Source organism: Grus americana, chromosome 2 (genome assembly GCF_028858705.1).
Source record: "Grus americana isolate bGruAme1 chromosome 2, bGruAme1.mat, whole genome shotgun sequence".
NCBI classification, from domain to species: Eukaryota; Metazoa; Chordata; class Aves; order Gruiformes; family Gruidae; genus Grus; species Grus americana.
In genome coordinates this window covers 139339692-139358737 of record NC_072853.1, presented here as the reverse complement: position 1 = coordinate 139358737, position 19046 = coordinate 139339692, and the positions used below count along the sequence as shown (strand labels likewise).

The 19046-nt window shown below is 35.9% G+C and overlaps 1 protein-coding gene across 1 annotated transcript in view; it reads left to right on the top strand.

The window, feature by feature from the left end:
* The window catches only part of PHF14 (PHD finger protein 14), a 168737-nt gene that overhangs the window by 112594 nt on the left and 37097 nt on the right, over positions 1 to 19046 (top strand). The window contains exon 17 of the mRNA XM_054817113.1: positions 1581 to 1698. Coding sequence (XP_054673088.1) covers positions 1581 to 1698 — 118 coding nt within the window. The remainder of the gene's footprint in view (positions 1 to 1580; positions 1699 to 19046) is intronic.

Below are 19046 nucleotides of genomic sequence, written 5' to 3'. Positions count from 1 at the left end.
TAAAAAACTGAGAATGGTTTCCTTTTTAAGTGTTTTCTTTGTATTGGAATTATATTGAGTTATTGCTAAACATTCCTAAGGACATGTATTGTAATATGGTATACCCCGTTTTTAAAAAATACCAAAACTGTGTCAGTCCAGTGTTGCATACTGTGGACAGGTAGATTATTGCTTTTAATTTTTACTTAGCGGAAGGCAGTACGTGCCATACTCTTACCAGTGCTCATGTCTTACACGTAACTGCTAAAAATAGAAGGCTTCCCTACCAAGCACAGCCTTGACAGCAAGAAAAGAAAAAAATATTTGCTTAGGTTAAACAATCATAATCAGAAAACGGTTACTTCTTTTTATTTGGAGACAAATCCCTGGAGAAAAGTCACATGAACATTTTCTTTAGTTGAATCCTCTTTCTGTGATGCACTGTGTGTTCTGTTGATAAATTACATCCCTCTGTCTTTGATCTGATGATGCCTGTGCTGTGCTATTGCAATTTTTGGAGATTTTTGTGTTTGCATGTTTTGTAGAGGAGAAAATGAGTGGCCGGGGAAGCAGAGAAAGAAAGTGTAGAGGATTTCTTAGAAAAAATCATTTTTAAGCATTTACTCTGTTTCTTATTTTTGGATGATTTATATTGGCTTTAATTCAGAGTTTAAGGACATTTAATGAAGAGAGTATTGCAAAGTAAATTTGAAAAAAGCTTTCTTATTCACACAAAGGAATACAGGAGGATATGCAAATAAAGTGAGGTTCAGTAGGATATATGAAAATCTCTATTTGCTTTTAAAATCTTTTTCTCATTTTAAGCATATTATCATACTGATTTAAAAATTCTTTCATGAAGCACTTGTCACACTGTAGCGTTTCTTCAGTGCTGGTATATTAAGACTGGGTGAACAATAGCTATGCTATATGGTTTGAGCTTTTTATATGGACCACACATGCTACAAAACAGTAATGAAAGGTTTATTAAAAAAGAACCTAAAATCGTTGTGTGTACGTAGGTCTGTTTTGTAAGTGAAAGATCACAGTTAAATCCTTTTAAATTGATGCCCCTTTCCAGAAAATTCAAAGTGAATCAGAAAACATTTTGTGCATTTATTTATCAACCACCTGGTCCTGGTGTAAAAAATGTAATTCATAGCTGTAAGTTATACTTGAGTTGTTGAATATGTAAGCAAACATTTCACACAGTTTTCCTTGAAAAAGTAGATGTGTAAAATGTCTTAAAACGATGAAAAATCACTATGTAAAAAAATCACAAATTTCTGAAAATAAATGACAATGAATGACATTGAGGTATCTACAAAATTGAGCTGGTTATAATTTTTTCTTTAATTTGCAAGTCTCTGAAATAATGTCATTTATAGAAGATGATGACAAAGGTGATGTATGAGTGTCTCCAAATTAGGCAGAACCTACTTGAAGCGATTGTGTTTGAAAATACCCCTTATAGAAAATGGATTTTCTGTATCATGATAATGGATCAGGAAATCTTGTGCTGAGAATTGCAGGGAAGCTCAGTCTAAAATAGCTAGAAGTACCGTTTATATATAAATACATATTTTGGTTGTCTGTTGCAGGTGTGATGAATGCAGGCTTTGCTACCATTTTGGCTGTCTAGACCCTCCCTTGAAAAAGTCTCCTAAACAAACTGGCTATGGATGGATTTGTCAGGAATGTGACTCTACATCCTCTAAAGTAAGTTGATTGATCCTGTGAAATAGTCGAAGTATTCTGGTTTTAGCGGTCTTACTTAGCATCTGAAGTGGGTTTTTTTAAATACTATACATTGGTCTGCTCTGAAAAACAGTAGAAGGTCATAAATTATTTCAGATTCTCTGTATAGCAGGTAAAAACCAGAATGTATGCAAAATGGAAATAATCAATAAAGAGAATTTTACTATCTCAGTTAAATGCTTTCTTTTCACATTATGTTCTCTCTGAGAAAGGAGTGAGTATGGATACTATATCAGGATTGGTTACATCACTGACAAGTGAAAGTATTTTGGGAATAGTATAGAATACAAACGTCTAAGGACAGATACAGAAAATACATGTAGTTCTAAATAAATGAAGATGCTTTGAATTACTAAACTTTTTTTTTTCCCCACTGGAAAATTGTATGAAGATTGTTAATAGTTTATATTGATTGGTATGCCTTGATCAAATACAACATTTTAAAGCTGGAACTAAATTTTTGACATAGATTAACTCTTTAATAATATTGACAGTAATAGTATGCTTCTGTAGTACCGATTTTTCAAAAAATAAAGATTTTGATTCTTTGTTTGTCTGCACAGAAGCTTCTTTAGTACTGGCATTCTTTTCTATCATCACCATAACCTGTGAAGAGACACTTTGCAATTGATTTTCAAAATTGGATTTACAAATGCATCTGATACCTCGATGTTAAAATAACAAAGCATTCTAAAAGTCTCTAAAATTTTACAGGCTGTTCTGCCACTTTCTTTGTATTTTGCAGAATTTTTTAACTAGTAAGGAAGTGACTCAGTATTTGGATGCACAGGGACACAACTATGCAGGGATGTTATCATAAGTTACCTGTTAGCATACTTCAATACTTAAACTCTTTCATGACGTTAGTCTTAAGAATGGAAGATACTAAATGTTCAGAGAGGGATATAATTTTTTTGGCTTGCTAGTGTCCCTTTCCAACTGGAAAAATCTGGTATTCAGTTTCAACCCAGGGGGTTAATCAAATTGTTCTTCTGTAAGGAGATATGAAGACAGACATCGGAAATTAGCTGTCCACTACAGTTTGGACATCAAGCAATCTTTCTTGAATACCACTTACATGCAACGGACGTTCCAAGAGTGAATTAAAATTGTTATTGAATTTCTGTCACCTGCTTAAACTAAAAGGGGTTCTTGATAAGGTTAGTTAAAATCTTCCGTCTCCTGTTTTCTTGTCTTCTGAGTAAACAAAAAAACCCCAGGGTTTGTAATTTGTAAATGTGTTTTCCAGGAGATTAGCACACTATGTACCAGATGGAATTTTTAAAATACATTATCATGTAAATTAAGTATTATTGACTTCACTTAGCGCAGGGCGTGTGTTAGTTTTAAGGTGCGTGTTGAAAAATACAATGTTGTGAAGAATAAACAAAGTTTATTGTTAGAATGATGATACATATTGTGTTATCTTAATGATTATTACAAATTTTAAAAATGCTTGTTATTGTGTCTAATTTTCTTTTTCATTCATAGAGATTTTTAATGAGTAAATTGAAATAAAGTCTTTCACACTTTCAAGCACAGGCAATTTGAATTGTATATGAGTGAAAATGTAATGAACATGCAAGACACTGAAAAATTGTCTTATGGGGACTCCTTGTGGTTTTGTTTAGTCACTTTCCCGTAGCTTTTCCACACAGCTGTGCAGAGAAATTTCTCTGAAAAACCTATATTGCTCTCTATGCTTTAAGAAGTCCTTTTTATATAGCTGCTTCTTGTTTTATTTTATGCAGCTTAAAATAAATTCAAACAACATGGTGTTGAGTTAAACCCCTTACAGACCTTCCTTAATGTGAATATATTATGTAAAGGATTAGGGCTTTGTTTATGTACTTAATCATTTTCAAGTTCAATATTCTGTACGGCTTTAGGATTGTGTATTACATATCCGCGCTTTTGCACAGCTTCTCACAGCCAGGAGGAGCTGATACGATAAAGGCTTTTTCTACCCGTTACTAGAGAGGGTAGTCTCTCAAATGTGTACTTAGAGCTCAGAAGATGAAAACCGTAGAGGAAGTTGCGTTGTTTGCTGCACTCTGCCTGACCTGTGGATGAATTGCAAGCCTGAGCCACCAGCTATTTCAATCTCTCAGTCACCAACTAAATCCAATTTTTGGTGTGTCACAGTGAAGTTTCTTGTACGGATTATAGCAGCAAAATGGGATTGAATTTCCAGCTTTGGCCAAGGAGACTATTGTTTAGTTTTCATTCCTTCAACTTTGTTCAACTGGTTTGATCCAATTTAAATCACTGTTAGAGTATACATTTTAAAATTCCCTGACAATACCTTCTGTAGCAGCGTTGGGCCTTGAAAACAATTGGTCGGTAAATTACGCTATTTCAGTGACAAGAGGGATTATAGTGCATGGCATATAATGATTCAGTTAGGTTTTATTTCTAATTATGAATTTCAGTTTTAGATGTTCAGGAGAAGTTGCATACTGCTGACAACGAAGAACGTGCTTTTATTTCCAGATTTTGCTAAACACTTGTGGGTGTCAGCAGTCCAAGGGATTTAATTTAGCGGTAATAAACATATGCTTTAAATTGTTATCTATCAGAAGTGTTGGACATGCTACTTCCATTTTGCTCATACCAGTCACAGGACTCTCCAGCAATTGTGTCAGTTTTTTCCACCAGCGTAACATATTCCCATATTACCCTGCCTGTCAAGTAACAGACAGACAGTGACTGTGCTGTAGGGCACGAGGGCAGCAGCTTCTCTGCTGGTAATACTCGCTGTCACTTCTGTGGAATGGGTGATGCTCACTACTAAGGTCTGACAAGCTCTCTCATCTCAAAAACATTGTAGATTTTGTTACATCACTTGAAAGCTGAAGTAAACCTCTAAGCTCTCCATTTCTATAACATTATCCACCTACCCTGCGAAAGGATTACGGTGTGCTTTCAGGATTGCCAGACAGCACTCTCAATCATAAATTTCCAGGTAGTTTCACACAGTGGTATTCAGAAGGAATATAGAACCTTATTTTAGTTGAATTTAATAAAAATAAAATAAGATATAAACCGAATTATTCAATATTATGATGTGGTAATATTCAGTAGGAATAAATGTGGTCTGACCATTTGTTCATTATGTGCGATAAGGGTCTCATTATGTATGAGATCTCATTAATTATTAGATGTGGATTCCTTTCTATTGCCTTCCATTTAAAAAGTATTGTCTAAAGTATCTCCTCCAATTTAATTTAATTTTGCAAAGGACCAAGGCAGCAGGAGAGTTTGAACATATATCATGGTGGTTACAATGACCGTGCTAGTTAGGTTTCTGTCTGCTCATCTTTGCGTGCGATCTATTTTGCAAAACGCTGCAGAGTGTACATGTCAGGTCATTATTTGAGTGCTGCAAGATCAGCTGCCTTGTCTCTGGACTTCTGTTTAGTTTGCTTTTATTTCATCTTTTTACTGTGTTGCATTTTTTCAGTGGAAATAAATTGTCAGTATATATGCATAGAATTCTCATTTAAGCCCCTCAGGAAATATTTTCTGGTACTACAAATACATGGCAAGTAATATTTTTTGTACACCTTTTATGTTGGAAAAAAATCATGGATGATTTTACTTGTCAGGCAAGTAGAAGTGTTTCTGTGAGTATATCTCATTTTCACATAGTGAATAGGCAAATGTAATTGGACACTGTAATATTCAAATATTGAATACACTGTTTAAAATAACATTTTAAATTAAAAATAATTTTTGAAATGTAAAATGTATTTCAAACCTCTTAATTTGAGCAGATAAAAAAAGTCAGTCATTCAGTTTAGTCCATGGAATTTTATTCTAGTAGAAAATAAAGTTGGTGGTTAAAAAGGCCTATGAGGAGTGTAGAAGTTTCTCATCTACTCATGAGTTGTGCAGGTGACAATCTCGTTATGGTTTATGGAATTTGATCTTTTTCATTATGCCTTTTTTGCAAACTCAGGGAGCATTTTCTTACACGTGTAGTTTCGTACAAGTGTGTTAAAAAAGTAAACAATGAAACAAAAAACCCCCTGATGTCAAAATTTAGGAAATATCATAATTAAGGTGACATGCAGTGCTTCAAGTCCTTTTGTGGCCATGCGTGAATTTGCAGCCTTTAATCACTTCATGCTGCGATGTTATTTTTTGTCTGTAGGACCCCTGCCTTCTCTGATTTAGCTGTTGGAGGTCACTAAAAGGGATTAATTTGTGCTGAGTATTAGGAAAAGATACTGTCTTTAGGTTTTGCTGGGCACGAAAACTGAAGCGATGATTTCAGGAACAGAAAAAAAAAGAAGCTTGACCTTATGTTTGAAGTAGTTGAGTTGTGACCAGAAAATTGAATTTTACCTTCGTCTCACCCCAGAGCTCCTGTGAGTGCTAGAGAAATAAAAATTTTCAAATGTTTAGTAATTTTGTCTCCATGTTTGCTGTTGCCTAGCTTGGATCCCTTGACCCAACATGCAAAAATGCTGAATTCTCAGAGCTGTGGTGGGTGATGGTGTAAGCTATGTTTTGAAAGTACTAAGTCTCCATAACGATGTGGCCTGGACATTGCAAATTGAGTAACTAATTCAATAGAAATTTTAATTCTTACTCTCCCTGCATCTTGGCTTCCGTTTTGCAAAATGTCAATACCGGTCCCTTATTTTAGACATTTTCCTTAGATTTGGATGAATTGTTCTCTGGAGCTGCCTTTTCCCATCCCCTGACTATAGGAGGGAGCCAAGACAGTTACTTTAGATTAGCAAGGCTTATCGTTTAGGTGGGATTCTCCTTGCTTGAGTACACACAGAAGATGATTGAATCAGCGTTGCATGGACAGACCTTATCTGGGCATTTACTAAATGTTTGCAACAATGTATTTTCAATATAGCCAATATCTTTAACATTTTTTATATGCAAGAAAACCCTATGGAATATAGTATGAGGCTGGCTCACAGTGGTAGTATATATGCATGCTTAATAATGTCTTAAATATGTTTTATATATGATATATTTTATCATTCAATACAATGTGATTTTAAGTAGTTACATTTAAAATACGTCTTTCAAAAAATAAACCAAAAAATCCTTCCAGGTCTTTTGTATTAATTTAAACTTGTTTCATTTGCGTACTCTGACAAAGGGTGACTGCAACTGAAAAGAAACTGTGACCCTAATTTAGTCAGCTTACATCAGACTGACTATTGCATCAGAGCACCTTCTGCTGAGAACACAACCTACAAGCAAATGTACTGCCACCATGGCAAACAGCATTGCAGCTGAAAAATGATAGAAGAATACTGCTATTAAATCTGCTTGCTGATACAAGCAGAACTTAATATAATGGAAAAAAGTTCCATTTTTATGCAACATTTTTCAGCCAGAAGTTAAGAGTATTTCAAAGTGGTTTACAGAATAACAAACTGCATAGTGTAATTCACTGACTGCATTTGTAAAGGTAGAATCTGTCTTCACTTTTACTAGCTGTGGATATTATGATCTCTTTTATTATATGGTCATCGAGAATGACAGACTTAAACATTTTTTTGTGTGTTCATATATTTTAAAGTTGGTTGAGGAGAGTTGAATTATGCTACATAAATCAGATTAGGACGTTGGTTTCTTGTGTGACGTGGAACAAAAGATGGGTTTTATATAGCAACTGGAAAATATGTGGTTATTTTGAAATCATTGGTGTCTTCCTAGGTTTGTGAGGAACAGTCAAACATTGGCACTGGAATGTTTTCCTTACAATTGAACAAGAAAAAATTATCCAAATGTGTAAGGCATGTGAAAATTTACTACAAGTCCTTAGACTACTTGTTCTCCATTTTAAGAACTTCAGTAATGCCAGACCTTGGCACAGAAATGAATTTCACTATCAAGATAGTAAAAAAAAGGGGTGAAATTGCAGTGTACAGTAATTCTTATCAGTTGGCTGAAATATTGCCAACTATGTTTTAATATTTGCTCCCCAGGTATCATATTTAAAAAAATGAGTTGGCACAGCCTCTGTTATTTTCTGGCAAACAGGTATAATAGATCTATGTAATGAATAATTTATACCATAAAGTGTTCCAAAAATAATCAGCCTTGAAATTAACTTAAGATGGGACTTGATTTATGAATAGCGGATAAGCTCAGCATAAAGTTAGTTGGTATTAAATCCCCAAATTAATCCAAATAATCAGATACACTTAGTTGGCATAAGAACATCCCCATAGTGTAAGTGTGAAGCTTAGGTTTTAATGAAAAAAAAAGGTTAAGCACTGTAAAATATTTCTGGAACAGATGCTTATTTTAAATATTTTAATTCTTCTCCATATCAAAATCAATTCTATCAGTTCCAATAGTCGATGTTACTGACTGCCAGATCCTCATCATCACCAGTGCTTGTACTTCTTCTTAGGTGCAGCTTAACTGTATCAAAAAAGTATAGTAAAAAATGGGCAGTACAGTACACCATTGTCTTTCTCATAACCTTGTCCGAACAAGTCTCTTTTTGACTGGTTACACAGATGATAGTACATCTAATACCAGCCAGAAGTTTCATGAAATTGGAATACAGGGATCTTTCTCATCATGAGGTATTGTTGTTCCGAATGCAAAAACAGATTTCTGATTTTGAAGCATAACACTGGGATAGGTCAAAGAGTATTAATTAAAATGTTTTAAAAAATGAAGTACCAATTAGGAGTGCAAAGTGAAACATAATTTTTTCATGCATTAAACTTTGTTAAGAGACATCAGTTACAGTAAACCTGGTAAGAGTCTGTTTTCCCAGTGGTATATTCTTAGAAAATTAAGATTGAAACTATTCACAGCTGTTTTAAATAAATATTTTTGTCAAAAAAGCCTCATTTTAATGGTACTTGGTTCAAAAATTGTTTGGTTTTCAAGATTCATTTTCTACTCCATATTTTTTCTTATCCAGGGGACTGAAAAAATCACTTGCTGCTTAACTTCATTCACTTTTTCAGAAATAATCCAACACCACAGAATTTTTTCAAAAGCTGAAACTTTGCACACTCTCATGAGTTCTTTTTCTTAATGGGAGAGCTGTAGTATCATAAAATGCCTTCCATAATGCTGAATATGTTATGACAAAAGCAGGAGGAAAAAATATTTCAAATACTACTGAAAAAAGTGATTCATTCTGATGTCATTATACACGCACACACACACACCCTTATACTGCCTTTAGAATAAAGCAAATTATTTTTTCAAGTGGCTTTGTGAGAGTCTCACAAATCAAATTATTACTGAGGTAGTCCTGGTTTTCATAAGTTGTCTTGACAGTTTTGCTTTATTGCAACTAAAAATGTGTTGCTGACGTAAAAACAAACAAGGATGGCTGCAATTAGAAACAACCTTAGTCATTAATTATCGCTTTGCTAAAATACCCATGTCTAATTTCCATTGGAACATTTAAGAGGTACCTGATAAATAAAGTACTAGACTTAAAAAAAATTAAATCACAAACACAGCATAGTAATTATACATTTTTATTGCATCTAATCTGAATATACACAATCCAGTATTTAAATGACTAAAACTCTAGATGCAATTTAGTTTAGATAAAGCAACTATTACCTACTCTAAGGCAGTGCTTAAGGAAGCAAAATCTCTTTGTGGGCAGCTGTTAGAAACGCCACCGCTAGTCCCTACTTTCTTTAGGTTATGCTTCTAACAAAATCTGCTTACAATTACGGTTTATCTGGGAAATAGCTCTTCTACTGAATTATGACTTACCCTTCCTAAGCCATGACAAAACAAATTTACAGCCTACGTTGCCCGCTCCTGTAGTGCTGAGTGGCACGGAATCTCTGCTGGGACCTGTCTGCAATTGGGAAAAATCCAAAAAGCAGCTAGCAACGTGTTCGAGGTAAAGCCACTAAACCTGGTTTTATGCTAACGCAGCATGAGAGAATAAAAACCGAGAGCACTTTTTCAGCCCTGAGCGGCACCCCACAACGGGGAGATTTTATACCTCCTCTTTGGTATGCAGCTATGTGTACTCACAAAGGGTGTGAGAAGGCTGATACGGGAGTAGTGTCAGGGGGAATGCTTGCTCCTTAACGAACTGGAGGCTTTCTCTTTCTTCCTTTTGAAAATGAATTTCTAGATATTTACAATGTTGAGCAGTATTGTGGCAGTGAATTTTGCATGTTGAAGATGGCGATATTGAAATGTAAATGACACGGAGATAGTAGTTTTAACCCAAGTTTTCTCTGTTTTACATTCCTTTTTAAGTGAAGTCGCAAAAGGAAGATACACGCGTGTGAAAGTCACCAAATAGTAGCTGCCAAAGCATCATAGCTTACACCAGTGATACGCATTGAGATCTACTTCATCAACCCAGTTGTCTTCCTCCTTCTAGAGTTCCTGAAATAATGAGCCTTTTGAGTATTGATAATGAGGGGTTTCGTGCTGACAGTGGAGTCATAAACAAATTTACCAATAAATTGTAATTGACCATTATTACTTTCTATTGACAACCCTATTGGAAATTTTTATTGTTATTTACTTAATTAGTAGAACATATGTTGATTTTGAAAGCGCCTGAAAAAAGCATGGACGAAAAGCTTGTAACTGACTCTTGAATTTTTTAACCTTTTGAGCTGTGATTAAATTCTTGGTTTATGCGATGTAAGCTGCCAGGTGGGCAGTATTAAAAAACATATCCATTGGGCATAATCTCTTCTAATTTGAATATTCCTGAAGAACTGAAGATTCAACAGAAAATAGCCAAAGGTGTGTGCTTTGCAATGACATAAACAAAGGGAATCCTGAGAGGTGCAGAGGTGTATCTGGAGTCCGGTGGCATCCCGTTCTACTCTAATTTTGCAAAGTAGTGTTCTGTTTTTACCAAATTCCTGAGATAAATTTCTTTACCTAGAAATATATTTCTTGCCTTATGTTTTATATAGAACTAGAAGGTATGTAATTAAAGAAGAATTATATTTCTTAATTCTTCACTAGTCCAACTTTATTACCTTGCAAATTATCTTAGAACATCACCTGTAATCATATTCTATATGACAGAAGAAGAATTAGATTTTGAATTGTTAGTCTCTATATAAGATCTGAACACAATCATAGTTGCCTAATTACCTCCTCATGTTTACTCTCAAGGTTGATTTTATTTGAAAGTCTTTCAAAGAAATGCAGCCATATATGTCTCTTCTATGTTTCATATATGCTGCCTGGGCAAAATCTAATCATACTGAACCAGGAGAGAGAAAAGGGGGTGGGGGCATAAACCAAAAAAGTGCCATTTTATGAAGTGCTAAGCAAGTAATGAATTTTAGCAGAGTCAAGATTTGCTTTTCGTCGTAGTGTTAGATAGTGGTGGTGAGGTTTAGTCGCTATTCTCCAATAGTGATTCTCTTAGTGCCAGCCACATTTAATCACATTTTGCAGAAGACAGCTGGGCATTGCCAATTTGTGCTGTGTCAGCCACTTTCTGTGCAAAGGAGTGTCTCATCGCTTGGATTTTAGCATTCTGTAGCAAAAAAGTTCTCTCTTCTTAAAATTGGCTCAGCAAATAGCTTGTGTGGGCATATAACTGTAGGAGCATTACAATCAGCTCTACCAAGAAAAAGCACAAATATTATGTGAAATTTTAAGGTGGCTTTTGAAAAGATTTTCACAAAACCTGTAAAATGTATACTGCATTGTTAAATTCTGGTAGCAATTAAGTTTATCTTAGTTTTTTTTTAGTGAACGTGTCTTTGGTAACGGTTGAAAATTATTATCTGGTTCAGTGGTTTGAAACACCTTTGGGTTTGAAACACCTTTAAGACACGGAAAGTCTTAAGTGTATTTCAGCTGTGTCAAACTGTACCAAAAGATTTCATATGTGGAAAGCCTTGGAATCTGTAGATACCAAGATTTCTTCTGGCTAGTAATCTCATGAAGACGGAAGGGCAGATGGTATCCTTTCAGATGTGGTATAAATAGCCAAAGAAAAGAAGTGTCTAAAAGGAAACAGCGAGATAACTTAGTATTTATGGAAGGTACACACAAGTGTACTTAGAGTGGGTTAATCACATCACATTATTTATTTTTGGAAATAGAAGAGCATCAGCAGATTGATACAGTCATTGACATAATGAATATTAAATGTGTAACCAGTCCTGTGCAATAAATAAGGATACATATCAGGTACTAGTATTTGCAAGTATATTGTGTATTAAATGAATATGCAGTTTGTCCTAACGTTTTCCTCTAGTGCCTAATATCTCTACTGCTTGTCTAGGTTGAAAGTATTGCAGAAGGCAGAGGAACTTCAGAACAAAATGATGTTCTAAATACTTTTTTTTTTTTTTAATTGCTGGTGGTAAGGAACTTTTTGAAGGTTATTTTGAGATGTCTGTACTCATGTAAGGATAGCTTCAAGAATCTTACATTTAAAAGGTGATTATGAGAAAATACAAAAAGTTTGAGATTCAGGAGATGTGATTTATTAATCTGTTATTAAGTCTCTCACTGGAATGACCTATAGACCCATTGTTGTTTATGTGCTCTCTGGGTACAGCTTAGACAGAGACTGAAAAGCTCCATGATATAAAATAGTAAAATGTTCAGAAGACAATTTGTACCCTTTCTCAGGTACCCTGGTTAATGTACAATGAGTCATTCTACCCAGTGAATCGTTCTTCCGTGCAAAGCGACCTGCTTCAGGTAAAAAATAGTAAGATACAGCAATCCCTTGGGAAATGTGATTTTGAACCCTCTTAAGAGGAGGAAGAGGGAACTAAACCAGGATCTTCGTTATGATGTTTGAGCGTGTTCACCAATTAATTTAGGGCAGCAATCAAACCATCATCTAAAAGTAAGGCATTGAGTGTGTCCGTCTGGTTTTTTTTTTATTTGAAAAAAGAGGGAGGGGGAGTTGTTACAGCCCAGAGAACTTTCAGTGTAGTGAATTCAGGAGGAGGAAGGGAACTGTTGATAATCCAGGGTAACACTACTGAATTCGGAATAAAGCTGGTATTTAAAATACCCTGTTATTTTGAACTTACCCTATTGATTAGTTTAAATGGTTCTGCATTCCAGTATGCTCATTTTCATGGATCTTAATACGAGATATCTTAGCGTGTATTTATCTTAGCATTTTGGTTAAGACTGGGAATGCGTTTTTAGAAAGGAATCACCCAGTTGCCATCACTTGCTACGCTTTGGTTCGCATTATGGAGTGATCTCAAGAGCATCCAAACCAGGTTCCTGTCAAGAGGCACTAAAGCTGAGGATGTATGCTGACTGCTGACGGGCATGCCATCTCTGTGACCAAACTAGTCGTATCTTTGAAACGTATAGCACGTCTGGCTGATCCTCAACACCAACTGCTTTGCTCTACAGAACTGTTCCTCTCGCACCGCAGTAGTTGATGGTATGAAGCGGGCTGTTCAAACCACTCTTACGTTTGCTGTAACAAAGGTATACTTGTGTTTAGTTTTGACTACAAAAGTTATTTCATTCCTATTTTGGTAAGAGATGGATTTCACGTATCAGTAGTCTCAAGGTCGAAAGCCTAAAAGTTAATACACAGTTATATACTGCTTGAGAATTACATTTTATCATTTGTATATTTGTATAAGCACTGTATGGGCATGCTCTTAACTGAAGGAATCTGGTCTACAATGTTATTAAGCAACTATATTTAAGAGTAAGGCACTTTGTGTGTGTTTTCTACTAGAGATGAGAAACATAAAAAAGAATTTTGTCTGGTAGATGTAATCTTTAAAAAAACCCCAAAAATCAAAACAAAACACAGGGAAAATATTCATGCCTCCTAAAACAAGGCAGTGAAGTTGACTTTTCGAGTGAATTTAGCCTCATCATTCCATATATGATTTACAGCGTTCTTAATTAGGGAAGAACGAGGAATTTCCAGGCCTTTCTGAGGATGCTTTAAAACAGCGGCAAAGTGGCCTTTCAGTTCCTGCGGGCTCAGCAAAAGATGGCTGATTAATGTCACGTCTTAAACTGTGTCAACTGGGCTGTTCATTCCCTTTTTAGTAAACAGCCCATTGTCAGTTTAGCTCAGTTTGACAGAATAAAAATACCCTTATGTTTTAGCTGGCTGCTTTATATTAATAAGAGTATGTATCTATATTTAGTATAAAGGTATGTGGAAATTTTCTTTAATTACTCTAGGGACTAGCGTGAATGAATAAGTCAGGGGCACCCAAAAAACAGGGTTCCTAAAATTTGTTTGAAGCTTCTTAAAGGATATCTAAGAGATCTTTTGATTTGGCACCGTCAAATGTTACAGAGATCTGAAAAGGAGGATATGAGGAAAATTTTATAGAAAGCTTTTCCACAGATAGCGTCATTCTTCAGAAATATTTTTATGGCCTTGAATTAATGTTTTATTTTCCTGCTTTATCAGTTGAAAATAAACGATGGTACTTTTTAAGAAGAGAGGGAGAGAAAGAAAAGCAGGATGGCAAGAAACAGTGGGACCGCAAGAAGCGCCCTTGGCATAGAAGGGGAAATGCTAGCACACGCACATTCGGAAGAATGAGAAAAATCCACTTGGAGAAATACACAGAAACTTTTATAGGGGAGAATGGGGTGAATTGAGAAACAGGGCCGTGGCAAAGTGGAAGGAAGGATGTGGAGGGCACACAGAGAGCCTTGCCCCAGAGTAGGGTAGAGTGTTTATAGAAAACCTCTGAAGCACAGGCAGGTAAGTGGGTGCCATACAGGGAAGGTTTAGGGATCTATAAGCCTTGCATAATAAACCTTGACTGCAAAAAGCGTTGTACTGTGCAATCCCTTTATTTCATCTTGTTACTGGAAAAAAAATTCTGGAAGTGGGGGGAGATGAAAAGCAGTCTTGATTTAATAAGTAGCCTTTGATGATTTTTGCGATGCTTTTGGTGATCACACATTTTAATATCACTGTTTTGCATTATGTTGGGAAAATCTGGACTTCAAGGAGTTGAAAAGCAAGAATCAGTGCTGATGAAGATGTAAGGAGCTAAATAAATATTACTTAAAGGATTTCTCAAAGAGGAAAAAAACCCCAACCCTGTGAATGTGCTGACCCTGTCTTGAGTATTAAGTTAGATGGTACAATTTAAAGCTTTGTTCCAACATCTGACAGACACACTCTGCATGCTGATGCATAATATCTGAAGATTGTGTGCTTGAAAGAAAGCCTTTTCTGAGTTACATTCTATTTTTGTTAGAAAAAAGCAGCTGCTTTTTGGAGCAGAGATCTTCTCAAGTGCTCAATCTTCTAGTTCAAGTTAAGTATTAACCAAGTATTGTGAGCAAATTTCGTGTATGCTTTCTCCCAAGCTGCTGAAGTGGAGTAAAGCAAGCTACATGGACCATAAATTCTTGCAGCTTGACTCTGAGAGGTGGAAGTAAGTTTGCTGCTGTACCTTACTCCCAAGCCGTATTCCTAATGCAATCACTGCCTCAGCAATCCAAGAGCGTGGCAAGTTGGGAGCAATTTAAACATGGTTTGAAAAGAAATAAAGATGGAGTAAAACTATCTTTTAGAGAGACTATATGAATATATTTCTGTGGTCTACCCCATATCATTTCTGAAGAAAAAAACCATTGCTTAAGGAAACAGACAACTGCAAACCCAAATGTGGCCTTGCTAATGGAGCAATTGTAGCTGCAGCACTGCCTTCCACAGGTAATAGCAGGTGTCTTTGTACATGCAGTGTTTAGAAAAATTTGTTTAAATCTTAGGTGTAAGGTGCTGCTCTCATTCCGTGAGTATATTGAAGTCAACAATTGGGAGTTATATGCAACGTACATACAGCAATACACTTACTGTGGCTGTTGATGCTTGTGATGTGTTTGAGAATTTGTTTTACAACTTTTGGTCTTTTTTTCGTGGGGGGGTGAGGGCGTGGAAGGATTGGAGAGATCAGAGCTGTACAAAACGGGCAGAGGGAAGATGAAACATCCTGATCCAGCAGTAGTAAATTCTGTGTGTATTGTTTCAAAGAGCTTTTAAAACTCCATAAAATATAAAATCAGGACAAAAATAACTTTCTAGGCTATAGTATATGCCTGTAACCTAATTCATAATAGGAAAAAATAGCAGAACAATATATAGGAAGAAAGCAAAGTGGACAAAAAAGGAAAAAGTATTGAGTAGCTCTTATATGCAGTGATAATGGCATAGTACAGCAGTCTTGCCAGTATGTTAATATCCTGCAAAAGGATATTCATCTAAAATCAGTTGCTCTGGTGCACCAGATAATTACCAAATTACGCAAGACATAGGAGATTTAGCACAAAAAGGATGGATAATGGCTTTTCCCCTTTACTGGAGAAATTCTAAAAATTTCTGGTGATCATGTTCGTACAGAAATTTTTGGCAGTAGTTTGAGCCATACTGACCTGTAATCAATGGCTTTAATCCATGACAGTAACAAGAAAGTTGTATTCTTTTGCATTATACATATGAGTGTGGTGAATCTATATTTTGAAGTTTAATTCCGGTTTTTGTATTCTAATGTGTTTTTAATAATTACAATGTTTTAAGAGTTGATTTTGAATACAGTTCAGAGAATTCTGAGGTGAGAAAAAGCAGCTATTGAAAGGGTAGCTAAGAGAACAGCTTTTGAATGTTGGGAAATAATAAGTGATGAGAAAGTAAAAGGGAAATATGATAATGTAGGAGAGTTTGATTTGAAAGGTGGAGAATTCAGTCCAGAGGGAGGTAGGATTAGTACACTAAGTAATAGAAATGTAGAAAATATGTGGGTTAGAAAGGGGAAACTAATTCAGGTTCCAGAGGTCAGTGAATGATAATACCTTCACATGGTAAAATGTTCTTCCGTTTGCTGTTTCTATTTGCATGTGATAAAGTTGGAAGAATAGACATGAAAAACATTGAGTGCTCCTTCTAGCTTTAAGTATATGGGGTTTTTTTCCATTCAAAGTAGGCATCCAGAGAAAATTCGTGACCCTGTTTCCTTTCATACTTTGTTCAAACACTTCTAGTAAAATATTAGCAATAGTAGCATCCTTATTTTAAAACATCTGTGAAAGTGGGAATTCACCCTTTGACACTTGGAAATGTAGGTAGATTTCAAAGATGCAGACTTGCTTTGTCAGTCCTGTAGTTTGTTGAAAAATAGAGGGATGATAAATTGAAACAGATGGGTATTTATTGGAAACTTGTAACTTTATTAGTTCCTTCGTATTGCACAGTGTGTTTGAAGAAAAAAAAACGATAGTGTGAGGCTAAGAATGTAATTAAGTTTCTATATTTGGAAAACAGAGAATGAGAAAAGGTTTTTCTTTTGTTTCTGTCTTTAAAAGAAGGCAGAGGTTTTAGAGCTAGGTTAAAGTTTAGTACCTGAACCGAGGTAGTTTCAGAGTCAGCTGAGAATGAGCCCATGTTGTGTTGACTGTGTATGAACACAGAAGGCACCGTCCCCTTCTCAAGAGAGAGGAAAAAATAGCCAAGGACAGAGCAATGGCGTTGCCTCCGTGACTGGCAGCGTAGGAGGTTAGCGCGTGTACGTTGAAGGTTGCAATTGTCATGTCCTGTCTTTGGAGAGGGCAGAGGAAGAGAGGAGATTGTCAGATGATGAAGAAAATCAGCACAAGGAGAGGGACAAAGGCAGAATAGAAAGAGGAAGGGAAATTTTATAGCTGTGGAGCGTGACTTAAAAGTTTAAAGCCCATGTTCTTCCTTCATTAAGTGATGCAGGGTAAAATCCTAGGAATGGCAGAGTGATTGATCTCACATGTGTAAATAGATTGAGATAAACTCTGCGTTTCTCCTGGGAATTTATTTTGGCCGTCTGTGAACTGTGGAGAACTACAGATACCTCGTCTCCACTAGATCGTCCCAAATTCTGGGTAAGATGTGACTGCTTTCAAAGCATGCCCCCGGGGTGTAGGAGGGAATAAGGACGGGTGGGAGCGGTGGGGGGGCGGCGGGGCGGGTGATGGAGGGATGTTCTGCGGTCTGGGCTGGAGAGGCACCTGCGGTCTGACCCAGGAAGGCTTTTCCTGTGCAGCGTTGAAAGTGATCCTCTGTAAGGCTATAAGCACTGTAGCACTTCAATACAAATGTGCTAATTTCTTCCCAGAGTCCTTCAACCTTAAGAAGCCAGCTTCATGTTTCAGAAAGGGCTTTTTTTTTTTTTTTTTTTCTCTTGTGTAAGTCTAAAGGGGGGCAAATATTTCTACTTTGCTACTGTTAAAAGTCTTTGTTAGTAACTTTGGCTTTCAATTCATTACTGCAGTCATGTTTTCAGAGCCTGGTGTGAGAGATAAACCCTTTGCAAATGAAGACAGCATCCATTTTCTTTCTACCTCAGGCCACACAGAATTGATTGGGGTAATAAAATGACAGTACCATGTAATATACTGACGGCTCTTTAATTTGAAAACTAGTTCCAGGCTGATTCAAAACTTGTTTAAAGCTAATTTATGACTTGTGTAATTTTCAACTGGACCAAGGTAAAGGATGATATATGAAAACCGATGCAGAGTTAACATATTCAAACCTGTCAGCTTGAAATCATCTATAAAGAGTTTGTGGGTTGATTCTTTTCAATTCTTGTTAGTTTTGTTTTGTTTTGTTTTAAAGTAGCAATGGCAGAAAAAATAGCGGTTGCTTGGCTGGTATGAATACCATTCTAAGACATTATTTTTCCATCTCGTTTCAAATGCAACTTATGCTTTCTAGCAAAGTATTTTATGCATCGTTTTTTAAATATACTTCAGTTCTCCATTTTCTTCAAAATCAGAAGCTGTGTAGAGTTTCTGTTTTGTATGAGTCGACATCTGTGCTGACAGTAACATGGATTGGTAAACAATTACAGTATTTTGTTGCCATGACAGTTGTTCACTATGAACATTCCCTATGAATATACATGTCTGTATATAGGCGTCTGTATCATATTTACATATACAATAAATCTGTATATGTGTATTGATCTTGTATTTAATGATCTGTTTTTTTAAAAAAACAAAAAGTAAATATAGGGAAGTCCTCAAATTAAGCCAGAACATCAGCCTAGCATAAAGTGTGAATATTTTCCTCTGAAATCTTACCATTTTTGTGTAGCTCACAAATGAAATCCACATCTGTTCTCTAGGCACTATTGATTTTTCAGCATACTGTATCAGTGATACTTCTGCACAGCAAAGGACAAAACTAAAAGTACAATATTTGCTTCTATTACAGTAGATGAAAATAGCAAATATGCCAAATGGGATGAAGGGGAGAAAAGAACAGACTGCTTTGAGGGAATTGCTACAGTTGGATGCACCTTTCACCTTTGATTTCTCACCTCCTACCAGTCATTGTCACCTTTGATCTC